At 46.4% G+C, this 21,785-nt stretch overlaps 1 protein-coding gene across 3 annotated transcripts in view; it reads right to left on the bottom strand.

Moving 5' to 3' along the window:
• The window catches only part of uqcc1 (ubiquinol-cytochrome c reductase complex assembly factor 1), an 86,127-nt gene extending 64,567 nt beyond the window's left edge, over positions 1-21,560 (bottom strand). Inside the window, exons 1-4 of one of the 3 annotated variants that reach the window (XM_070896403.1) lie at positions 21,477-21,560; positions 20,062-20,169; positions 18,030-18,102; positions 13,454-13,511 (exon numbers count right to left, since the gene is read on the bottom strand). In XM_070896403.1, coding sequence (XP_070752504.1) covers positions 13,454-13,511; positions 18,030-18,102; positions 20,062-20,097 — 167 coding nt within the window. In that variant the 5' untranslated portion in view covers positions 20,098-20,169; positions 21,477-21,560. The other 2 variants (XM_070896404.1, XM_070896405.1) reach the window with 2 other exon arrangements.
• Between the last annotated feature and the right edge of the window lie 225 nt (positions 21,561-21,785).

Raw genomic sequence — 21,785 nt, 5'->3', positions numbered from 1 at the left:
GGGCTTTCTAAATGGTGAAAGGGAAAAACAGCAGATGTCCACAGAGACTTGGGGATCCAGGTTCATACATTAACGTGTCATCAACAGGTGCAGAAAATAATCAAAAAGGCTAATGGGATGCTGGCCTTTATATCTCGAGGACTCGAGTACAAGGGGGCAGAAGTTATGCTGTAGCTGTACAAAGCCCTGGTTAGACCACACCTTAGGGAGAATATATTGGCCTTGGAGGGAGTGCAGCGTAGGTTTACCAGAATGATACCCAGACTTAAGTTACGAGGAGAGATTACACAAACCAGGGCTGTATTCCCTGGAATTTAGAAGGTTAAGGGGTGACCTGATTGAAGTTTTCAAGATATTAAGGAAAACAAATAGAGTAAACAGAGAGAAATTATTCCCACTAATTGGGGAGTCTAGGACTAGGGGCAGAGTCTAAAAATTAGAGGCAACCTTTCAGGAGTGAAATTAGGAAACACATCTACACACAAAGGGTGGGAGAGGTTTGGAACTCTCTTCCACAAACGGCAACTGATGCTGGGTCAATTGTCAATTTTAAATCTGAGATTGATAGCTTTCTGTTAACCAAAGATATTGCAGGATATGGGGCAAAGGCGGGTATATGGCGTTAGATCGCGAATCAGTCATGATCTCACTGAATGGCGGAAAAGGCTCGAGGGGCTGAATGGCCTCCTCCTGTCCCACATTACAACAGTGACTACACTCCAAAAGTACTTCATTGGCTGTGAAGCGCTTTGAGGCGTCCGGTGGTCATGAAAGGCGCTAGATAAGTGCAAGTCTTTCTTTCTATGTATTTTTTTTTCAAAGCCTAATATATCCACCAAGCAGTAAATATCTCTGAACACATACAATACATTTTGCCAACACAAGCCTGCATGCGTTAGGTGTGTTAGAAAGCAGCAGCACAAAGAAGTTCAAATGACGTGATTTCAATACCTGAAACATGCCACAAAGTGTGTGCCATTGTGAGGGTAGGTGAAATGGTGCAGCAAGTGACAGCTCTGAAAATGATATTACCACTGCCTCTGGGGCTTTTTGATGCAAACAAACTGCAGTACTTGGGCAGATGATGCGTCATGGTGGGAAATTCCTGATTTGATGTGGGAATACATGGAGTCAAATCACTTGCCCTACTTAAAAAAAATGCGAGCAGCAGGAGTCCATCACAATGGTTTTATTTTGATTTTGGAGAGCGTTATTTATTGGTGACAGCGGATACCATGTTTCAGTGTGGCTCAGTGGGTAGTACCCTCGCCTGAGTCAGAAGGTTGTGGGTTCAAGTCCCATTCCAGAGACTTGAGCACATAAATCCAGGCCGACACTCCAGTGCAATGCTGAGGGAGTGCTGCACTGTCGGAGGTGCCGTCTTTCGGATGAGATGTCAAACAGAAGCCCCGTCTGCTCTCTCAGGCGGATGTAAAAGATCCCAGAGCACTATTTCGAAGAGCAGCTGAGTTCTCCTCGGTGTCCTGGGGCTAATATTTATCCCTCAATCAACATCACTAAAGCAGATTATCTGGTCATTATCACATTACTGTTTGTGGGAGCTTGCTGTATGCAAATTGGCTGTCACGTTTCTCACATTACAACAGCGACTGCACTCCAAAAGTACTTCATTGGCTGTAAAGCGCTTTGGGACATCCAGTGGTCGTGAAAGGCGCTATATAAATGCAAATCTTTCTGTGAAGTGCAACCTGTGTTCCTGCCACAATTTTAGCAGAGGTGATATAGTACTGATAACCTAACTGAACTTGCGGACACTGGGATCAATTTCACAAGAAGCTATAGAAGTAGCAGGGTCTTGTATTTATCAGAACGTATACCAGGGAGGTCTGACACCCAGTAACCTTGTTAAGTGACTATGATTTAATCCATGTGGATGAAGCTTAGTTGAAAGTTCTTATCTGAACCATGAAATAAGATTTTACTGCCTCAACATGGATCCCAGCACATGTAATTAATAGTGAATATACTGTTATTGCGATTTTGATCTTTTTTTCAGGTGATGTAAGATATGGAGATAGCGACAGTGAATCACGCTCGTTCAATTGATACGGGTGTACGTTTTTTTAAAAACGTGTTCTCGGGATGTGGCCGGCGCAGACAAGGCCAGCATTCATTGCCCATCCTGAGTCACCCCGAGAAGGTGGAGGCCGGACCCGCCCCCGTCACTTAGAACCGCAATAGTGTCAGAGAGGGAATTCCAGGACATCGCGGCGACAATGGAGGAACGTTGATATCGGTCCGAGACAGGATGGCGTGTGACTTGGAGGAGGTGGTATTCCCACGACACTGCAGCTCTTCCCCTTCTCAGTGGTAAAGGTCAGAAGGAAAGAACTTGCAATTCCACAGCGCCTTTCACAACCTCAGGACGTCCCACAGCGCTTTCGTCAATGAGCTACTTCCAGAAGGTCAGGCCACATAGTTCGCATGCCAGACACACAGACTCCCAAAGCAAGCGCTCTACTCGGAACTCGTCCACGGCAAACAAGCCAAAGGTGGGCAGAGGAAACATTACAAGGACACCCTCAAAGCCTCCCTGATAAAGTGCGACATCCCCACTGACACCTGGGAGTCCCTGGCCATAGGCTGCCCTAAGTGGAGGAAGTGCATCCGCGAGTATCGTCGCCGAGAGCGTGCAGAAATCAAGCGCAGGCAGCGGAAGGAGCGTGCGGCAAACCAGTCCCACCCACCCTTTCCCTCAACAACTATCTGCCCCACCTGTGACAGAGCCTGTGGTTCGCGTATTGGACTGTTCAGCCACCCAAGAACTCATGCTAAGAGTGGAAGCAAGTCTTCCTCGATTCCGAGGGACTGCCTATGATGATAATGACTTCCAGAAATGTAGTCTCTGCTGTTGAAGTAACCTTCCTGTGTAGCTTCAGGGTGTCTTGTAGATGGAACATGGACTGTAGCCACAGGGTGCCGGTAATGCAGGGCTGGATATTGAGCCCAGCAAACCGCTCCGTCCTGGATTGTTTCAAACTTCATGAGTGTTGTTGCACCCGCAGAAGAGCGGCGAGTATTCCATCACAATCCATCAATTTGAGCTCATGAAAATCTCCGACACCCACATTCTAACTCGCATCCTGTCCTGTGCACCCACCACCGACATTGGCTCCAGGTCCGGCAACGCCTGGATTTTAAAATCCTCATCCTTGCTTTCAAATCCCTCATGGCTTCACTCCACCCTATCTCTGTAACCCTCCTCCAGCCCTACAACCCTCCGAGATCTCTGCACTCCTCCAATTCTGGCCTCTTGTGCATTCCCAATGTTAATCGCTCCACCATTGGCGGCTGTGCCTTCAGCTGCCTGGGCCCTGGAGTTGCCTCCCTAAATCTCTCCGCCTCTCTCTCCTCTTTTAAGATGCTCCGTAAAACCTACCTCTCTACCAAGCTTTTGGTCACCTGTTCTAATATCTCCTTAGGTGGCTCGGTGTCAAATGTAGTTTGATACCGGCTCTGTGAGAAACCTTGGGATGTGTTACATTAAAGGTGCTGTATGAATGCTTCTTGTTGTTGAGCCTTGTAGGTGGAGAGGCTCTGAGGGTCCAGGAGGTGAGCCACTCGTCACAGAGTACTGAGCCTTGGCCTTGCTCTTGTCGACTCGGTGTTGATATGACTGGCCCAACTCAGTTCCTGGTCAATGGTGACATCCTAGGATGTTGATGGTCAGGGATTGGCAATGAGAAGTGCATCTGAAGGTCAAGGAGAGATGGTTGGGCTTCTCTTGTTGGAGATGGTCATTACTTGGCATTTATATGGTGCGAATATTACCTGCTACTTGTCAGCCCAAGGCTAGATGTTATCAAGTCCTGGTGTGGGCTAGCAAAGGCTGCTCTATTATTGAAGGAGCTGGGAATGGATCTGAACACTGAGCCTATAATCCAGACTGACCCTCCAGTACAGTACTGAAGAAGTTGCTGCCTGCATAGCAAGTCATGGTATCACATAGGATACACGGCACAGAAACAGGCCATCGGCCCAACCATCCATGTTCCACTCGAGCCCCCTCCTGTCTTTCCTCATCTCACTATCAGCATAACCCTCTATTCCCTTCTCCCTCATGTGCTTATCTAGCCTCCCCTTAAATGCATTGATACTATTGGCTTCAACCACTCCCTGTGGTAGAAAGTTCCACATTCTCACCGCTCTCTGGGTAAAGACATTTCTTCTGAATTTCCCTTTGGATTTCTTGGTGACTATCTTGGACTGAGGCCTTTAGTTTTGTTCTTCCCGACAAGTGGAAACACCATCTACTCTATCAATTCCTTTCATAATTTTAAAGACCTGTATTAGGGCACCCCTCAGCCTTCTCTTTTCTACAGAAACAAGTCCCTTTCCTAATATGCATAACCTCTCATTTCTGGTATCGTCCTTGTAAATCTCTTGTGCGCCCTCCCCAGTGCCTCTATATCCTTTTTATAATATGGTGACCAGAATTGTAGAAAGTGTGTCCAAACCACTTTTGAGATGTCTCTTTCTACCTAAAACACGATTATAATGAATTAAAATGGCCAGAGATCGGGGCAGCAGCAAGGTTGGATACTATCTGAATTTGGGTCGTGATCCGACATCATCTGAACCCTTTGATTCAAGTGTCAGCTTGGCTCAGTGGCAGTCAGAAAGTCAAGGATTGAAGCCCCACTTGAGCACATAATCTAAAATGACACTTCAGTGCCGCCCAGAGGGAGTGCTGCATTGTTGAGGGCGCCATCTTTCTTTCAAATGGGATGTTAAGCCGAGGTCCTGCCTGCCTGTTCACGTGGATGCAACAGATCCCATGGAACGGTTTGAATAGTATGGAGTTCTCCTGGTGTCTTAGCCAAATTGTCATTCCCTAACCAAAACTGATTAACTGGTCATTCACTTCCAGCACAGGCAGGATGGGCCAAATGGCCTCCTTCTGTGCTGCACGATTCGATGATCTCATCGCTGTTTTACAGGACCTTGCGTTGTGCAACTTGGCTGCTGTGCCTGCCTATGTTACAGCAGCAACTACACTTAGAAAGCAATGAACCAGTTGTAAAGCACAGTGGGACATCCAGAGGATGTGACAGGCGCTATATAAATGCAAGTTCTTTCTTTAATTGATGTCCTGCAACTCTCAGCCAGCCATGGAGAGTCCATTACATGTTGACTTTGGTGTCGTCAGCCACAGATTTTTTTTTTTTTTTACATGAACTTGCTGTGATAAATCCCCTTTAATACCCCGAGAACTTACTACCAAAAGATGCAAAAGGGAGCAGTAGAAATTCAAGTGTTAACAATACAAAAATTATGAATCATCAGATTCAATTGTAGTACAAGTACAGATTGAGGAGAAAAAAACATTTTAAAATGTAAAAAAAAAGTTATTGCCAAGTGGTCCAGTCACACAGGAAAAGGCACCTGACATTCCAACTCTCCTCTCGTAAAGTCCTGCAGGCCACCTGATTAGATTACACCCTGTAATCACTCCCAGGTAGCCATTATTCTATCACCAGTAATATTTTTCTTTAAGTCACTAATTTCAACAACAATCGCCAGCCCTGCTATGCGAAAGTCCTGAAAAGAACCAGATTGTCCCCAACCATTCATTAAAGTGCATAGATGATATAAAAGGATGTATGGGAGGGAGCAGAACGGATTAAAAACCAATCTTGGGGTCCCCGCTAACATGCAGAAACTGATGTAAATTCTCAGCCTAATGCCCTCCCCAGACTCGATCGTAAGCTGCATCCCACCTGCAGGTGCACGATTCGAGAAGATGTTTTAAAAGCACACTTACGTATTACCCGAGAAAAGTGGAAACGTTTCGAAGAGAAGTTAAAAAAAAAAATATATATATATATATATATATACACTTTAAAAAGTCACCGAAAGAAAATAAACAATTATGGGCTGCTCATTCGCTCTTGTATTGTTCTTTGGATTTGAAGGATATTTTAAAACAGCACGGACTGATATCATTGGAGGGTTGAGCCTGACACTGTGGCGGAGCTGAAATAACACACTTAAGGTGAGCCCCATTAGATTAATGACGCTTTCTCTCGTGTTAACTTAGCTGCCTTCCTGTTGCTGCCAGACACTAACTCACGCTGGTACCTCCAGTGACACCAGGCTTTGCAGAAAACACCCAGAAAGCAGCAGTGAACAGAAGAAAGAAATCCTTCATTTGGACCATCGCTCCCGGTAATTATTTGCCTTTTAAAAGGGTTCACAAAGAACGGCACTGTGGGATCTTGCTGTACGCAAATTGGCTGCCGCCTTTCGCCTGTATCGCAACGGCAACTACACTTCAAAAGTGCTTCGGGATGGCCTGAGGTCATGAAAGGCGCTGTATAAATGCAAGTCTTTCTTTACGATACTGTGGTGTACAACTTTATCACAGGTAAAGCGACTGCAGTGCTTGGAGACGGAAAACCAGCCAAAGCTTTTTTTTTGACCTTCCCGATCTTCCCCACTGGGCCACAACCCATCCTCGCCTGAAGGACACGATTTGTGCTCGAGAACGGTCCCACGGGTGAGAAACATTCTTCATCTCGGAGCCTGGGCAACGCCAGCAGACTAACATAAGAACATAACAGGAGCAGGAGTCGGCCATTCGGCCCCTCGAGCCTGCTCCGCCATTCAATAAGATCATGGCTGATCTGATCTTGGCCTCGACTCCACTTCCCTGCCCGCTCCCCATAACCCTCGCCGATTTGACTGTGAAAGTTGTCACAACAAATTGTACACATTTCCAAGGTGGGTTTATTCTCATTCCCTAAGGGACAGCAAGACCAACGGTAGCAACCCCACCACGGCCTCAGGACACACAAGCTACCAATCCCAAGACCCTCCTGGTCTCCTCCGCACTTCTATTGGTGCATGTCATTTATGCCGACTGAGACAGTCTGCGATGGGAGAAAGTAGGCGTTCAAACAGCGCCTGGAACTTCTTGTGCTTTCCTCCACATTGTTAAATACGGGCACGGGAGATAGGTAATATAGATATATATCTGAAGCCAATAACCAGGGCAGACAGCTACAGCGTTGACAGTTCAGTGAATGACATCGCCGATAGTTCCAAGGCAATGTACTGTGCGTGCGATGGAACTCACTGACGCTACACGAGGACAGGGAGACCAGCTCTGAATAAATACGCCGCAGCCTGCATTGGGCAAGTGTCACTAATCGAGCTAACTGACTGCTTAAATCATGGGCAAAACAAGTTTACATGACAAAGTGAAGTCTGCACAACATGGACAATGGGAACGCTTGCGCAGAAAAATCCACAGGCAAATCTTTCAACCCCAAGAATGTTAAAGCCACGCGTTTTTAAACAAATTTGCATCAGAGCTGTAATCATTACGAACAGTTCGTCAAACAGCTCAATGCCTCCTTTCCCGAGGCAGGCAGCTTTTCAAGGTGACAGTGTCCCGTGTTTCTTGGAATACCCCTTTATTTGCAGATTGCAGAGTAAGATGGACGATGTCAGTGTGTCTCAAAGATTTTTTTATTAAACTGCACCAATGTGTAAAAATAAAAATGTTCGGATGAAGCTTGGATTTCCTCAATTTAGATCTCAAACTTCATGAAATCAGGACCAATGCGAGAGAGAGAAAGATATGTGGGGACAGGTAGGAAATGCAAGTAGCATTATACAGAAATGATCACGGCTGTAATGAGGACATTATGTCAAACTGGACCAGCTACATAAATGCGGTGATTAGAGCAGGTCAGAGGCTGGGTATTCTACAGCGAGTGTCTCACCTCCTGACCCCCCAAAGCCTTTCCACCATCACAAGGCACAAGTCAGGAGTGCGATGGAATACTCTCCACTTGCCTGGATGAGTGCAGCTCCAACAACACTCAAGAAGCTCGATACCATCCAGGACAAAGCAGCTCGCTTGATCGGCACCCCATCCACCACCTTCAACATTCACTCCCTCCACCACCGGCGCACCGTGGCTGCAGTGTGTACCATCTACAAGATACACTGCAGCAACTCGCCAAGGCTTCTTCGGCAGCACCTCCCAAACCCGCGACCTCTACCACCGAGAAGGACAAGGGCAGCAGGCGCATGGGAACACCACCACCTCCACGTTCCCCTCCAAGTCACACACCATCCTGACTTGAACATATATCGCTATTCCTTCATCGTCGCTGGGTCAAAATCCTAGAACTGAGAGAGTACCTTCACCACACGGACTGTAACAGTTCAAGGAGAAGGCAGCCCACCATCACCTTCTCAAGGGCAACAAGTGAATGGGAAATAAATGCTGGCCTTAGTAGCAACGCCCATATCCAGAGAATGAATAAAAAATATATTTTTAAATCTATATGTTGCATGAAGCTCTAAATACTATGTAGAATTCTTGCAAGCAATCCTACCAATTGGAAGTCCAATGGTCCACTATTAAATTCATCACACCACAAAAACTGGGTTCCCCTTCCATGCCACATTCCAGTAAAGATACTGCACTCTCGGCCCGTATTTGAAGAACTGCCTCAAGGCCATCAGCTGATCTAATTCTGTGATCCAGGGTTACAAATGGGCAACTGCCCGCAAAGCCCAAGTCCTTCTAATGGACTCAGTACCAATTGCCGGCGATGGAACCTTGCACTATGGTGAGGTGCTCCACCCAGAAATTAGACCACGGGCTAATGTCCTCAGTGTGAACTGCAGTGGCAAGATTCAAAGAACACTCAGGTCTTGTAACCAGCTGGTTGAGGAAGTCGGGTTCTGTAACCACTAAGCTACTGGGACAGATTCGACTTTGCATTTCCAACAAAGCTGTCAAATGCCTGTGGTTTCTGCATCTTTACCCTTCAGCAATACAAACAACCACCCGTCTGTGGAAATATCCTTCCCGAACCGTTTGGAGATACAAGAATATTTAGACTTAAAGAGCAATGCACAAGACTTCAGTAGCCTTTTAAAAACCACAGGCCAGTCATTTCCTCACCCCGTCCCCATGTGTATTTCTCAAATAAATCACGTCACTCATTCAAAACTTTCTCACCAACAGCAGTCCGCTCACTTGACGTATTGCACAGTTTCAGCCTCATTAATCAGAGATTACGGGAGGGTGAGGTAATGGAGTTGACCATTTGCTTTCAAAGTGCTGCCGTTTATTATGGTGACTGTCACAGGCTTTTCCTTGCATTAACCATTTCATAAACCTAACGTATTGTGGCACTGATTAAAAGAAACATTCACACAGTGGTCAATTGTCGCTGAACCACCAGTGAAAATGCTGCCTTTCGAAAGAAATGTTAAATCAACAATTAACTTAAAAGAAAAACATTCAGAGCCTTAATCAAAGCCATTAAAACAACCACATGAAAACAAATGGCTGCTGATTGACCAAAGATGTTTCATATAGTTTGGTATTTGGGCAGAAACTTCCTTTAGCAGTTCGTGGTTATGGCACAGCCTGATAATATTGCAACGGGTCCTTCATGGAGCTCACTAACTGCCTTGTGAAGGGCTCTTTGATGATCTTCTGGGCTTGGTTGAAGTTGGTTATAGCTCAGAGGATTTGAGGCCTATTTGATGAGGAGGCGTTTTGTTTCTGCTTCCATCACAGTTCCTGCAAAATATGCTGACCCTTCTCAGCTGTCAGCCGTGGCTCAGTGGGCAGCACTCTCTCGCCTCCGAGTCAGAAGGTTGTGGGTTCAAGCCCCACTCCAGGGACTTGAGCACAAATAAATCCAGGCTGACACTCCAGTGTAGTACTGCGGGAACGCTGCACAGTCGGAGGTGCTGTCTTTTGGGTGAGACGTTAAACCGAGGCCCCGTCTGCTCTCTCAGATGGAAGTAAAAGATCCCATGGCACTATTTTGAAGAAGAGCTGGGGAGTTATCCCCGGTGTCCTGGACAATATTTATCCCTCAATCAACATAACAAAAAACACAGATATGCAAATTGGCTGCCTCGTTTCCTACATTACAACAGTGACTACACTCCAAAAAGTACTTCATTGGCTGTAAAGTGTTTTGAGATGTCCGATGGTCGTGAAAGGCGCTATATAAATGAAAGTCTTTCTTTCTTTTGCTAGCTGAAGGCACGGCCGCTAATGGTGCATCGATTAAAATTGGGGCTGCACAAGAGGCCAGAATAAACCCTGTGGTCCACGACTATGTCGTAACACCAACAGGAGCCACTATGTGGTGGGTTCAAATCCTACTCCAGACATTTGAGCACAGAAATCTAGGCTGACACTCCAGTGCAGTGCTGAGGGAACGCTGCACTGTCGGAGGTGCCGTCTTTCGGATGAGATGTGAAACCGAGGCCCCGTGTGCTCTCTCAGGTGAACGGAAAAGATCCCATGGCCACTATTTCGAAGAAGAGCAGGGGAGTTATCCCAGGTGTCCCGGCCAATATTTCTCCCTCAATCAACATCATTAAAACAGTTTACCTGGTCATTATCACATTGCCGTTTGTGGGAGCTTGCTGTGTGTAAATTGGCTGCTGCGTTTCCCACATTACAACAGTGACTACACTCCAAAAAGTACTTCATTGGAAGTAAAGTGCTGTGGGATATCTGGTGGTCCTGAAAGGTGCTGTAGAGATTATCTTCTGGACCACTGTACAAAGGCGATTTAACCAGCAATGTGCTTTTGTTACCAAGCAATGTTTCGTATTCCTTTGAAACCATTGCTTTCAAATTGAGCTATGTGAACGTTAGCACACATGTGCTTCCCACACCTGTATGAAATTTCCTTGTCTTTTCTAGAAGAGGTGATGACCTGTTAATTTAATTAAAATAGTGGACAAAGGAATTTCATCCCAACAAACAGGGTACAGTAACATAGTGGTTATGTTCCTGGACCAGTAATCCCGAGGCCTGGACTAGTGATCTGTGAGACAGGAGTTCAAATCCCACCACGGCAGCTGTGGGGAATTTAAATTCGGTTAATTAAATAAATCTGGAATAAAAAGCTGGTATCAGTAATTGTGACCATGAAACTTCCGGATTGTGGTAAAAACCCATCTGGTTCACTAATGTCCTTCAGGGAAGGAAATCTGCCGCCCTTACCCGGTCTGGCCGATGTGCGACTCTAGGCCCACAACAATGTGGTTGACTCTTAACTTGCCTCTGAAATGGCTTTGAAAACCACTCAGTTGTACCAAACCGCTAAGACAAAGTCACTTTGGGAGTACCTTCAGCATACAGGACTGCAACGGTTCAAGAGGGAGGTTCACCTACCACCTTTCTCAGGGGCAATTGGGGATGGGCAATAAATGCCGGCCTTGTCAGCGATGCCCACATCCCGTGAATGAATAAATTAAAAGAAACAAGTCCCGAATCCCAAAGCATTTTTCAAAGAACAGATATCCCAGCCAATATTCCTCCCCATATCAATACCCAAACAGACCAGCGGACACAAATTGGCAGCCACATTCACATACATAAGAGAATCACGACACTTTAAAAGTACTTCATTGGCTGTGAAGTGCTTTGGGACCTCTTGGGGACAGGACAGTTAAGGTGCTTAACTCACATCCCTGCCTTTGTTACCTCCAGACTCGATTGTTCCAATGCTCTCCTGGTCAGCATTGTACCCTCCGTAAACATGAGGTCATCCAAAACTCTGCTGTCTGTATCCTAACTCGTACCAAGTCCCGTTCACCCATCACCTCTGTGCCCGCTGACCTACATTGGCTTCCGGTCCGATGATGCCTTGATTTAAAAATTCTTATTCTCAGTTTCAGATCCCTCCATGGCCTCCTCGCCCCTCCCCATCTCTGTAATCTCTTGCAGCCAAACAAAGCTCCAAGATCTCTGCGTTCTTCCGATTCTGGCTCTTGTGCATCCCCGATTTCCTTCGCTCCACCACTGATGGCTGTGCCTTCAGTTACCTAGGCCCCAAGCTCTGGAATTCCCTCCCTAAACCTCTCCGCCTCTCCCGCTTTCTGTAAGCCGCTCCTTAAAACCTACGTTTTTGACCAAGCTTTTGGTCACCTGTTTCAGCATCTCTTTTATATGGCTCACTGTCAAATTTTGTCTGATAACGCTCCTGTGAAGCGCCTTGGGACATTTTACTATGTCAAAGGCACTATATAAATAAAAGTTGTTGCTTTATAGATGAAAAGTTTGTAAACTCGTCAATCGTTCATGTGCTAATATCTCAAGAGCTGAATTTCAAGGCACATATTGTAATCATCGCCTCCATATATTAAAACCCTTCCATTTCACTGTGGAAAGTTCGCTTTACGTCTGCTCCAAACACTAGAGCAAAGAGAACCAAAATAAATGAAGAAATACATTATTCTAAGGCAGTTCCAGACACGGGAATTGTGACCAGCTTAAAATCAAGTGTCAAAATGTTACCTTTGGTTCAGTTCCAAGCTTCAAAACAAGACTTGGGTCAGAGTAGTCACAGTAACAAGTGCCTAGTCATTGCAGAGATCTATCGGGGAAACTCAAACCCATTTGCAAGTGTCTGGCTCAGTGAGAAAGAATCTGCCTAATATTCCAAATTGCCCTTTCACTTTTGCAGTCCGTGTTAAAACGGACCCCAGTCTTGTTCCTTCCCCCTTGTCTCTCTCTCTCTGCCTCTCCCTCTGGTGGAAACTAGGCAGCTGAGTGGCAATCCCACATCTCTTTAGGACTTAGATCTGAAGCACAGATGAGAGATGACAGAAGTGGGTTGCAACAAGTTAGCCACAATTGCTTTTTCTGGTGCCACGGTAACCTGGGTGCACAAAGCGCGAAAACTGCACGGGCACACAACAAATAATGTATTTATATAGCGCCTTTAATGTAGCGAAATGTCCCAAGGTGTTTCACAGGTGTATTACGAGATAAAAAATTTGACAGCGAGCCGCGTAAGTAGAAATAAGCGCAGGTGACCAAAAGCTTGATCAAAGAGGTATGATTTAAGGAGTGTCTTGAAGGAGGAAAGAGAGGTAGAGAGACGGAGAGGGTTAGGAAGGGAGTTCCAGAGCGTAGGGCCGAGGCAACAGAAGGCACGGCCACCGATGGTTGGGTGATTATAATCAGGGATGCTCAAGAGGGCAGAATTAGAGGAGCGCAGACATCTCGGCGGGGGATGGGGGGGGGGGGGTTTGTGGCACTAGAGGAGATTACAGAGACAGGGAAGGGCGAGGCCATGGAGAATTTTAAAACAAGTATGAGAATGTTGAAATCGAGGCGTTGCTTAACCGGAAGCCAGCACAGGTCACCCAGAGTGATGGGTGAACAGGACTTGGTGAGAGTTAGGACACGGGCTGTCGAGGTTTGGATCACCTCTAGTTTACGTAGGGTAGAATGTGGGAGGCCAGCCAGGAGTGCGCTGGAATAGTCAAGTCTAGCTCAAGTTTAACTAACTGTGCCAGCTGTACTCAGCAGTTGGCATTTTCGCACAAGAGCGCCAATCTAACCGGCAACAGTCAAACGAGGAAAAAAACCACCGTCCATCTTTTGGACCCTCTCGTTACCACACTTGGAGTCGAGTTCACTCACCAGACATGAAGCTGAGCGACAAGGAACCAAGAGTTCAGAGTGTCTGACAAATTGCATCCTGCAGACACAGAAACAAGCAGTCATTTTTGGTTGCCTACTTCTTAAAAAAAAAAAATGAGAAAGCCCAATTTAGAGTCACCCTTTACCCGGAACAGAAAGGGGACCTCCCCAAGAACAAACGAATCAAAAAAACATTAAAAGGTTGCGGCTAACTTTACGAGGAAAGGGCAGGATGGGTGTTTCCTCCCTCCAGCAACGTGGTTTTGGAAAGGGAACTTTGAAGTAACCAATAGCTTCTTTATGCGAGAAACATTTACAAAGATTACTTGGGAAATAAAAAGAGAGGAAACCACAAGGGCTGTTACAGCGATACGTGCACGGTTACAGAGTGTACAGCCACATCGCTTACAACTTCCACCCCACTCAATTACTCAGCATAATTGTGAAACATTTTGGTAGGAAGAACGAGGAGATGGGGACAATGCTAAAGGGGGAGCAGGAACAGTCAGACCTGGACCCCCAGGTCGTTGAAAGTGGCAGGGCAGGTTGAGAAAGCGGTTAAAAAAAAAAGTTTACGGCATCCTGGGCTTCATAAATAGAGGCATGGAGTACAAACGCAAGGAAGTTATGATGAACCTGTATAAAACACTGGTTCAACCGTAACTGGAGCATTGTGTCCAATTCAGGGCACCCCCACTTTAGGAAGGATGTGAAGGCGTTAGAGAGGGTGCAGAAAAGAATGGTTCCAGGGATGAGGGATTTCATGGATAGACTGGAGAAGCTGTGGTTGTTCTCCTTAGAGCAGAGAAGGTCGAGAGGAGATTTGATAAGAGGAGTTCAAAATCATGAGGGGTCTGGACAGAGTAGAGAGAACCTGTTCCCATTGACAGAAGGGTGGAGAACCAGAGGACACAGATTTAAGGTGACTGGCTGAAGAACCAAAGGCGACATGAGGGAAAACTGTTTTACGCAGCGCGTGGGTATGATCTGGAATGCACGGCCTGAGAGGGTGGTGGAGGCAGATTCAATCGTGGCTTTCGAAAAGGAATTGGATAAGTAGCTGAAGGAAAAAAAAATTGCAGGGCTACGGGGATAGAGACTGGCTGAGGTACTCTTGCAGAGAGCCGGCACGGGCTCAATGGGCCGAATGGCCTCCTTCTGTGCTGTAACCTTTCTATGATTCTAGAATGTCGTCGTGTCTCAGTTGGAATGCAAATTGTGACGGACAGTGGCAACTGAGAGACCAGGTATAATAAAACCCGTAAGGTATTAAAGGTTACAGATCCGAGGCGTTAAGATACAGATCTGCCCTAATCTAACTGAATGGCGAAACAGGCTCAAGGGGCTGAATGGCCTACTCCTGCTCCTATAATCCTTTATGGGCACTGTAGGTTCTTAGGTTTTAAGGCAATGGTGTGACACACTGTTCAGACTGCCCCAGATTTAGACAGACAGGAGAACAACGACACTGCAAACAGCCCGTGTGTCTCCTTGGTAAACTATCCAGGTGTTGCAGTATGTAATGCTTTCTTCCACACCTATATTAGGCACTGATAAAGTGAGTTCTCTGTGGAATCACATGTCGACATGGATCAGTTCCACTCAAGCCGCGTGCAAATAGAACTTTGAAATTAGCTGGAGGCAGTGTGAATGCTATACAACCCATTTGCTCTATAACCTGGGTTATAAGATCCGCCATTTAAGCATCTTAAAAAAACACTCACTCCCTTCACCACCGGCGCACCGTGGCTGCAGTGTGTACCATCTACAAGATGCTCTGCAGCAACTCGCTAAGGCTTCTTCGACAGCACCTCCCAAACCCATGACCTCCACCACCTAGAAGGACAAGGGAACACCACCACCTCCACATTCCCCTTCGAGTCACACACCATCCTGACTTGGAAATATATCGGCCGTTCCTTCATTGTCCTGGGTCAAAATCTTGGAACGCCCTCCCTAACAGCACTGTGGGAGCACCTTCACCACACGGACTGCAGCGGTTCAAGGCAGCGGCTCACCACCACCTTCCCGAGGGCAATTAGGGATGGGCAATAAATGCTGGATTTACCAGCGACGGCCACATCCCAGGAACAAATAAAGATAAGTGAAAGTGTCACTGAGTGTTTCCACAACAGTTCAATGGGTAATGGCATTGCTCGATTTAATACTGTGCCACAGAGGTGCCAGGTTCAAGTGACAAGTAGTGAAAGCCTTTGAGGGCTGAAGGGGGTTGAAAGAGCAAAGAAATGCAAGAGTCAACAACATTTATGGGATGGGGAGGCAGGCGGGGGGAGCACAGATGTGGAGGGGGGGGGGGGGGGACATTTAGCAGCAAAGAAAAATCTAATGAGCAATTTTTTTTTTACATCATCTACAAGGCGTGCAACAAAACAGGATCTCATTCCCAAGCACATCTTGTGCACAGGGATCTATAAAGGGAGAACCAAATGGCATAAAAGAGCCCAAATCCTCAGGCGTCCCACCAAATGCTTTCAATGTTACAGAACAACTCCGAAAAAGGAAGAGAAAGTTTCAGTGACTTTTCTTGACCTTATTTTCATTGCCCGCTTGGCTGCTGCACAGCTCTCTGCGGGGCTTCTATCTCACAGGAAGGTTCAGGAACAGGGAGAGGCGATTAGGCCCAACAAGCCAGCTCTCCTTTCATGGATCACACCTAGCCATCCACCTGGGCACCAAGTGGCTCGATCCTGCCCTCTCTCAAGATACAAACCGAATCGTCTCTTCAACCTCATTTGTCTGCTTCAACGATCTTCCCCGCTGTAATGTATGCACCTGTGAGGATGCTCACAGGTTTGTAGAGCTGTTGATCCTCTTCCATTATTTGAAGGGGCTGCTCCTCAAATTCTGGTTGCACTTCAGTCCCACGCTCCTGATCTTTGGGCATCCTGTGGGGAGGGGAGCGGGCAGGTCGGAAGGCCTCCTCGTAGGACTGCTCCTGGGCATGGCCAAGTTGGCCATTAACCGGTCCAGGCAGCAGGCGGTCGAGGGGGTCGTTCAGTCCGACTGCCTGTCTCTCTTCCGCGGTTACGTTTGCGCCAGGGTGTCCCTGGAGATGGAGCACGCGGTGTCCACCGGTACGCTCGCGGCCTTCCAAGAGAGGTGGGCACCGGAGGGACTGGAGTGCATCACCACCCCAGACAACCCAATTCTAATTTGATTTGTTTAACGTTCTAAAGTTTAATTTGTCAGTTCTAGTGTCCCTTTGTAGAGCTATTGAATGGGAGTGGCTTGGCCAGTCACGTGATGTTCACAAGACTCCATAAAACCCCAGCCCTTTGGGTTCAGGGGATCCACGATCAGGCAGGTAGTTGTGAGCCTGGTGGATGAACTGGTAATGTGCAGTGTGATTGTTAAACCTTTGTTAATAAACCAACTAGTTCTTAGTAGAAATTTGTTGCTATGAATTCTTAAGCAACGAACCCATGAAGCAAATACATTACACCAGGTATCTCATCCCACATCCAGGTTACCTTTGGATGAAGAAGTTGTCCCTAAAAACGCTCTCAAAACTCCTATTTTTGAAGGAAGTCTCCTGATAGTTGAACCCTTCCCCTTGGTGAGCAATTTGCCTGGACAATTGTGGTCAACTCCCATCATCATCATGGAAGTTTTTGATTAGGTCACCAAAAATCCTCATCTTTTTCCAAAGCGAGGCTTCAATCTGCTCTCCAGCCCCAAAACTACTTCCGTTAAGTTCATTGGATAAGTTAGATGCCGTGGTAATTAAATTTCACGTGCAAATTATCGAGACCCCTTTCCGCATTATTTTCCAGTGAGGCTGCCAGCTTTTACTAGCAATATTGCCCTGGCCAATATTTATCCCTCAAACAACAGTTTATCTCACTGCTGTTTGTGGGAGCTTGCTGTGCGCAGATTGGCTGCTGCATTTCCCACGTTACAACAGTGACTATACTTCAAAAGTACTTCATTGGCTGATGAGCGCTTTGGAATGCCCCGAGATTGTGAAAGGTGCTATATAAATGCAAATTTGTTCTCTCTTTTATAATCGGGCACATTCCACAATTAGAACTCACTGCCGATGAAGCTTTGAAACCGGTTCAGGCACCTAGCTAGCCCACCTACCCACAGTGGTACCTTGGTGCATTTCTGATGACCCTGAATCCCATTTGTTGACAAGAACTTGTCTAGGTCCTTCCAAAAACCCATTGAGGTTTCCTGTACCACTACCTGTGCCGGTAATCTTCCCTACCTTTTAGTAAACGATCCTTCCACAATTCCCATTTCCTTTTGGTGACCTTAATTTGAAAACATGAGATAGATCCTGAGTGCATGATTGGATGTTCGACCTGATTTCAATACAGATCTCGAAAGGTTTGAATAGGCCGGAAACTATTTTGACAGTGGACTTAATTTTGCATTTAACAGCAGAATGCTGGCACTGGTGGAATGGGGAAGTGACTTTGGACCTGGATCCAATTTCACCAAAATGCAACTGATGAACAGAATGAGTGAAACCTTCAAATTGCTAAATAAATAAATGCATTAAATGCGGCTCAAATGTAACAAATTGCAGAGAAATCATGGCTGTACATACTTTCAAACAAGTTATCGTAGTCTATTCTCTCCACACAGCAGGTGTACATGCGGAGGCCAGCAATCTTAATTTTCTGTAACAAAAACGGTGATAAAGAGCATTTTAGAAGAAAAGTGATCAGAACAGCAAGTGTAGACACAGGAAGCAAAAACATAGACGGGAAATAAACGATAAAATCAACATGAATCACACCCGCTAGTAACCAATAGTGCCATCGTTAAGTTTGTACACTATAAGAAATGAGTCACACTTAACCCAGTCAGCTTCATTGTTGTGCAAAGAGCTTGTGTAATTGTCTTAATCTGCTACCTTGAATTGTTTCCACGAGTGACGGACTTTTAACATGAAAGTGTCATATAGCTCAAACTTCTCGCTTCAACCCCTAAAATAGAGTACGGAAGGACAAATCTGTAACTGTGCTGCTTACTCAGTTTTTACCGGTTTAAGTAGACATAGCATGAACGTTTCACACATTCACCCGCAATGTTCCCGGTAATCTTTGGGGGACCGTGCGGCCCATTCAAGAGTCTGCGCACGCGCGGTGTTTTTCAATTTAAAAGCCGGTTCACCGGCTGTGCAGGACCCCTGGAGCGCTGCGGGTCCGCGCAGCTTACTGGGAACATAACTCACCACCCCTGCAACAGTAATAGCCAAGAAATGAAAGGGAAGGAAACGACAGAGAGGAATCCCGGGACAACAAAGGTAACATTGTGCAACCATAGTTGAACGAAACATCTCTTTTAAAAAAAAAACAAGTAACTATTTCCTCTGGTGGAGGGAGTCCAGGACAAGGGGGCTTAACCTTAAAATTAGAGTTGGACCGTTCCGGGATTACCTTCACCACACGGACTGCAGCGGTTCACGGCGGCGGCTCACCACTGCCTTCTCAAGGGCAATAACTGCTGGCCTTGCCAGTGATGCCCGCATCCCATAAACTAACACAAATAAAAGTGGCCCCGAGCACCAGCACTCCCACCGGGACTTGCCGCTGGTTACAAATACATGCCTTAAAGTCTGAGCCGGCGACAGATTTGGCAACAGCTCGTTTTAGTTGTGTTCGCTCACAGCTGCTTCACATTTGACCATGTTAATGTTACTCATCACACAGTAGGTAAAAGACTAACTATTTCCCTCAGGGCTGTTTTCAATGTTCTTAACATGCAATAAAAAATATTTTTTGAGGCCAGCAGGATTGGTAGTTAATTACCCAGTTTCTGGAAATCTTGGTGGCTTGAATGCTTCTTTCTGTTCGGTGAACTACCAATTCAGTTCTTAGTTTGTACACAGCACAGCACGAGATAGTCTAACTGAGAATCACCTTGGCACTCTCGCCTGAGTCAGAAGGTCGTGGGTTCAAGTCCCACTCCAGGGAACTTGGGCACAAAATCCAGGCTGACAGTCCCAGTGCAGTGCTGAGGGTGTGCTGCACTGGCGGAGGTGTCGTCTTTCATATGAGACACTAAACCCAGGCCCCATCTGCTCTCTCAGGATGTAAAAAATTCCATGGCACTATTGGAAGAAGGTAAGAGGAGTTATCCCCAGTGACCTGGTCAATATTTATTCCTCAACGAAAACCTGAAAACAGATTATCTGGTCGTTATCATATTGCTGTTTGTGGGAGCTTGCTGTGCGCAAAAGGGTTGCCACGTTTCCCACATTACACCAGTGACTACACTGCAAAAAAGTACTGCGTTGGCTGTAAAGCCTGCGGGATTTCCTGAGGTCGAGAAAGCACTGCATAAATTCAAAATCTTTCTTTGTTTTAAACTCGGAAAGACCATCTGAAGTGGGAGAGGGAGAGAGAGAGGCCATGCTGTTGTATCAAGAGTTGCTCCACCATCGTTGGTGTCAAGTTGGGGAAAGAGGGGAAGGTGGGGAAAGAGAACGAGATTTATTCTGTATCTAAACCAAGCAATAACGGACCTGCAAATCCTGAATACTGCGGCTACAAACGGCAAGTCACTGCTCCGATTCCCAGCAGCAACACCGCCCGCCCCCGCCCTCCTTCATTAGTGCAAACTGGAAAAAATACCCATTTGCTGTACTTCAGAGGGCCTGTGAATCCCATGGCTTCTATCAGTTTGGTGAAGGGGCCCAGTTGTTCCTCAACAGGCTGAGCCTTATCTTTCACAACGGCAAGCTGTTAATCAAAGAAAGAACAAATAGTCAGTCAAGGCTCACCAGAGGATTATTCGTTTAGCAAAGCTTGCAATCAAATACTAGGGTACACAACAACAACTTGCATTTATATAGCGCCTTTAACGTAGTAAACTATCCCAAGGTGCTTCACAGGAGTGTTATCGAAGAAAATTTGACACCAAGCCACATAAGGAGATATTAGGTCAGGTGATCAAGAGCTTTGTCAAAGAGGTAAGTTTTAAGGAGCATCTTAAAGTAGGGAGAGGTAGAGAGGTGGAGAGGTTTAGGGAGGGAATACTAGAGCTTAGGGTTTAGTGAGTTGATAGTAGAGTAATTAAAATCGGGGAATGCACAAGAGGCCAGAATTGGAGGAGTGCAGATATCTCGAGGGGGTTGTGACCTTGCAGGGGATTACAGAGATATGGAGGAGCGAGGGCCATGCAGGGATTTGTAAACAAGGATGAGAATTTTGAATCCGAGGCGTTGCTTAACTGGGAGCCAATGTAGGTCAGCGAGCACAGGGGTGATGGGTGAGTTAGGACACAGGCAGCCGAGTTTTGGATGATCTCAAGTTTACATAGGGTAGAAGGTGGGAGGCCAGCCAGGAGAGATTGGAACAGTCGAGTCTGGAGGTAACAAAGGCATGGATGAAAGTTTCAGCAGCAGATGGGCTGAGGCAGCCAAAGTAAAAACAGGCACGTTAGCAACATGAACGGTTTCAGCCTGGACAGGTTTGCCCGAGGGGTGGGCTGCAGGAGGGTTGTCATGTGAAGAGAGGTTGAGTAGGTTAGGCCTGTACTCTGTTTTTCTATTACTCATTGGCGTTTAGAAGAATGAGAGGTGATCTTATTGAAACATAAGATTCTGAAGGGGCTGGACAGGGTAGATGTAAAGAGGATGTTTCCCCTCATGGGGGAATCTAGAACTAGGGGGCATAGTTTCAGAATAAGGGGTCGCCCATTTAAGACAGAAATGAGGAGGAATTTCTTCGCTCAGAATGTCGTGAATCTTTGGAATTCTCTACCCCAGGAAGCTGTAGAGGCTGGGTCATTAATATATTTAAGGTGGAGATAGACAGATTTTTGAATGATAAGGGAGTCAAGGGTTATGGGGAACGAGTGGGGAAGTGGGGTTGAGGCCAGGATCAGATCAGCCATGATCTTATTGAATGGCGGAGCAGGCTCGAGGGGCCAAATGACCGACTCCTGCTCCTATTTCTAATGTTCTTAGAAGGGAAGAAACGGAAGCTGTATCTGTTGCTGTGTGTGGTTTGTATACAGATCAGCCGTTTCCATTTCCAGGACCCACCTTTGGCGTGATGTGAACTGCCCGACATGGGGCTGCCTGCCTGAGTAAAGCGTGTCGGAGCCCATTGCACGAGGCAGGGCCGGTCGGCCTGGAAATGCAGGCTCCTATCACCGCTCGTTGCCACACAGCACGGAGCTGAAAGGGAATAAAAAGGCATTTCAGATCTATGTGGTGTGTAAATACAAAAACAGTCCGCGGTACAGATCTATGGAAACGAAAAGCTAACAGCTACACTGCCCCTTCTCTAGTTACCTGCTGTGATTTTAATCATGGTCATAGACCAGGAACATCCGGTCTTACCTGTTAGCG

Source organism: Pristiophorus japonicus, chromosome 12 (assembly GCF_044704955.1).
Source record: "Pristiophorus japonicus isolate sPriJap1 chromosome 12, sPriJap1.hap1, whole genome shotgun sequence".
NCBI classification, from domain to species: domain Eukaryota; kingdom Metazoa; phylum Chordata; class Chondrichthyes; family Pristiophoridae; genus Pristiophorus; species Pristiophorus japonicus.
Note: the sequence above shows the minus strand (reverse complement) of the source record. Positions and strands in the feature narration are given on the sequence as shown.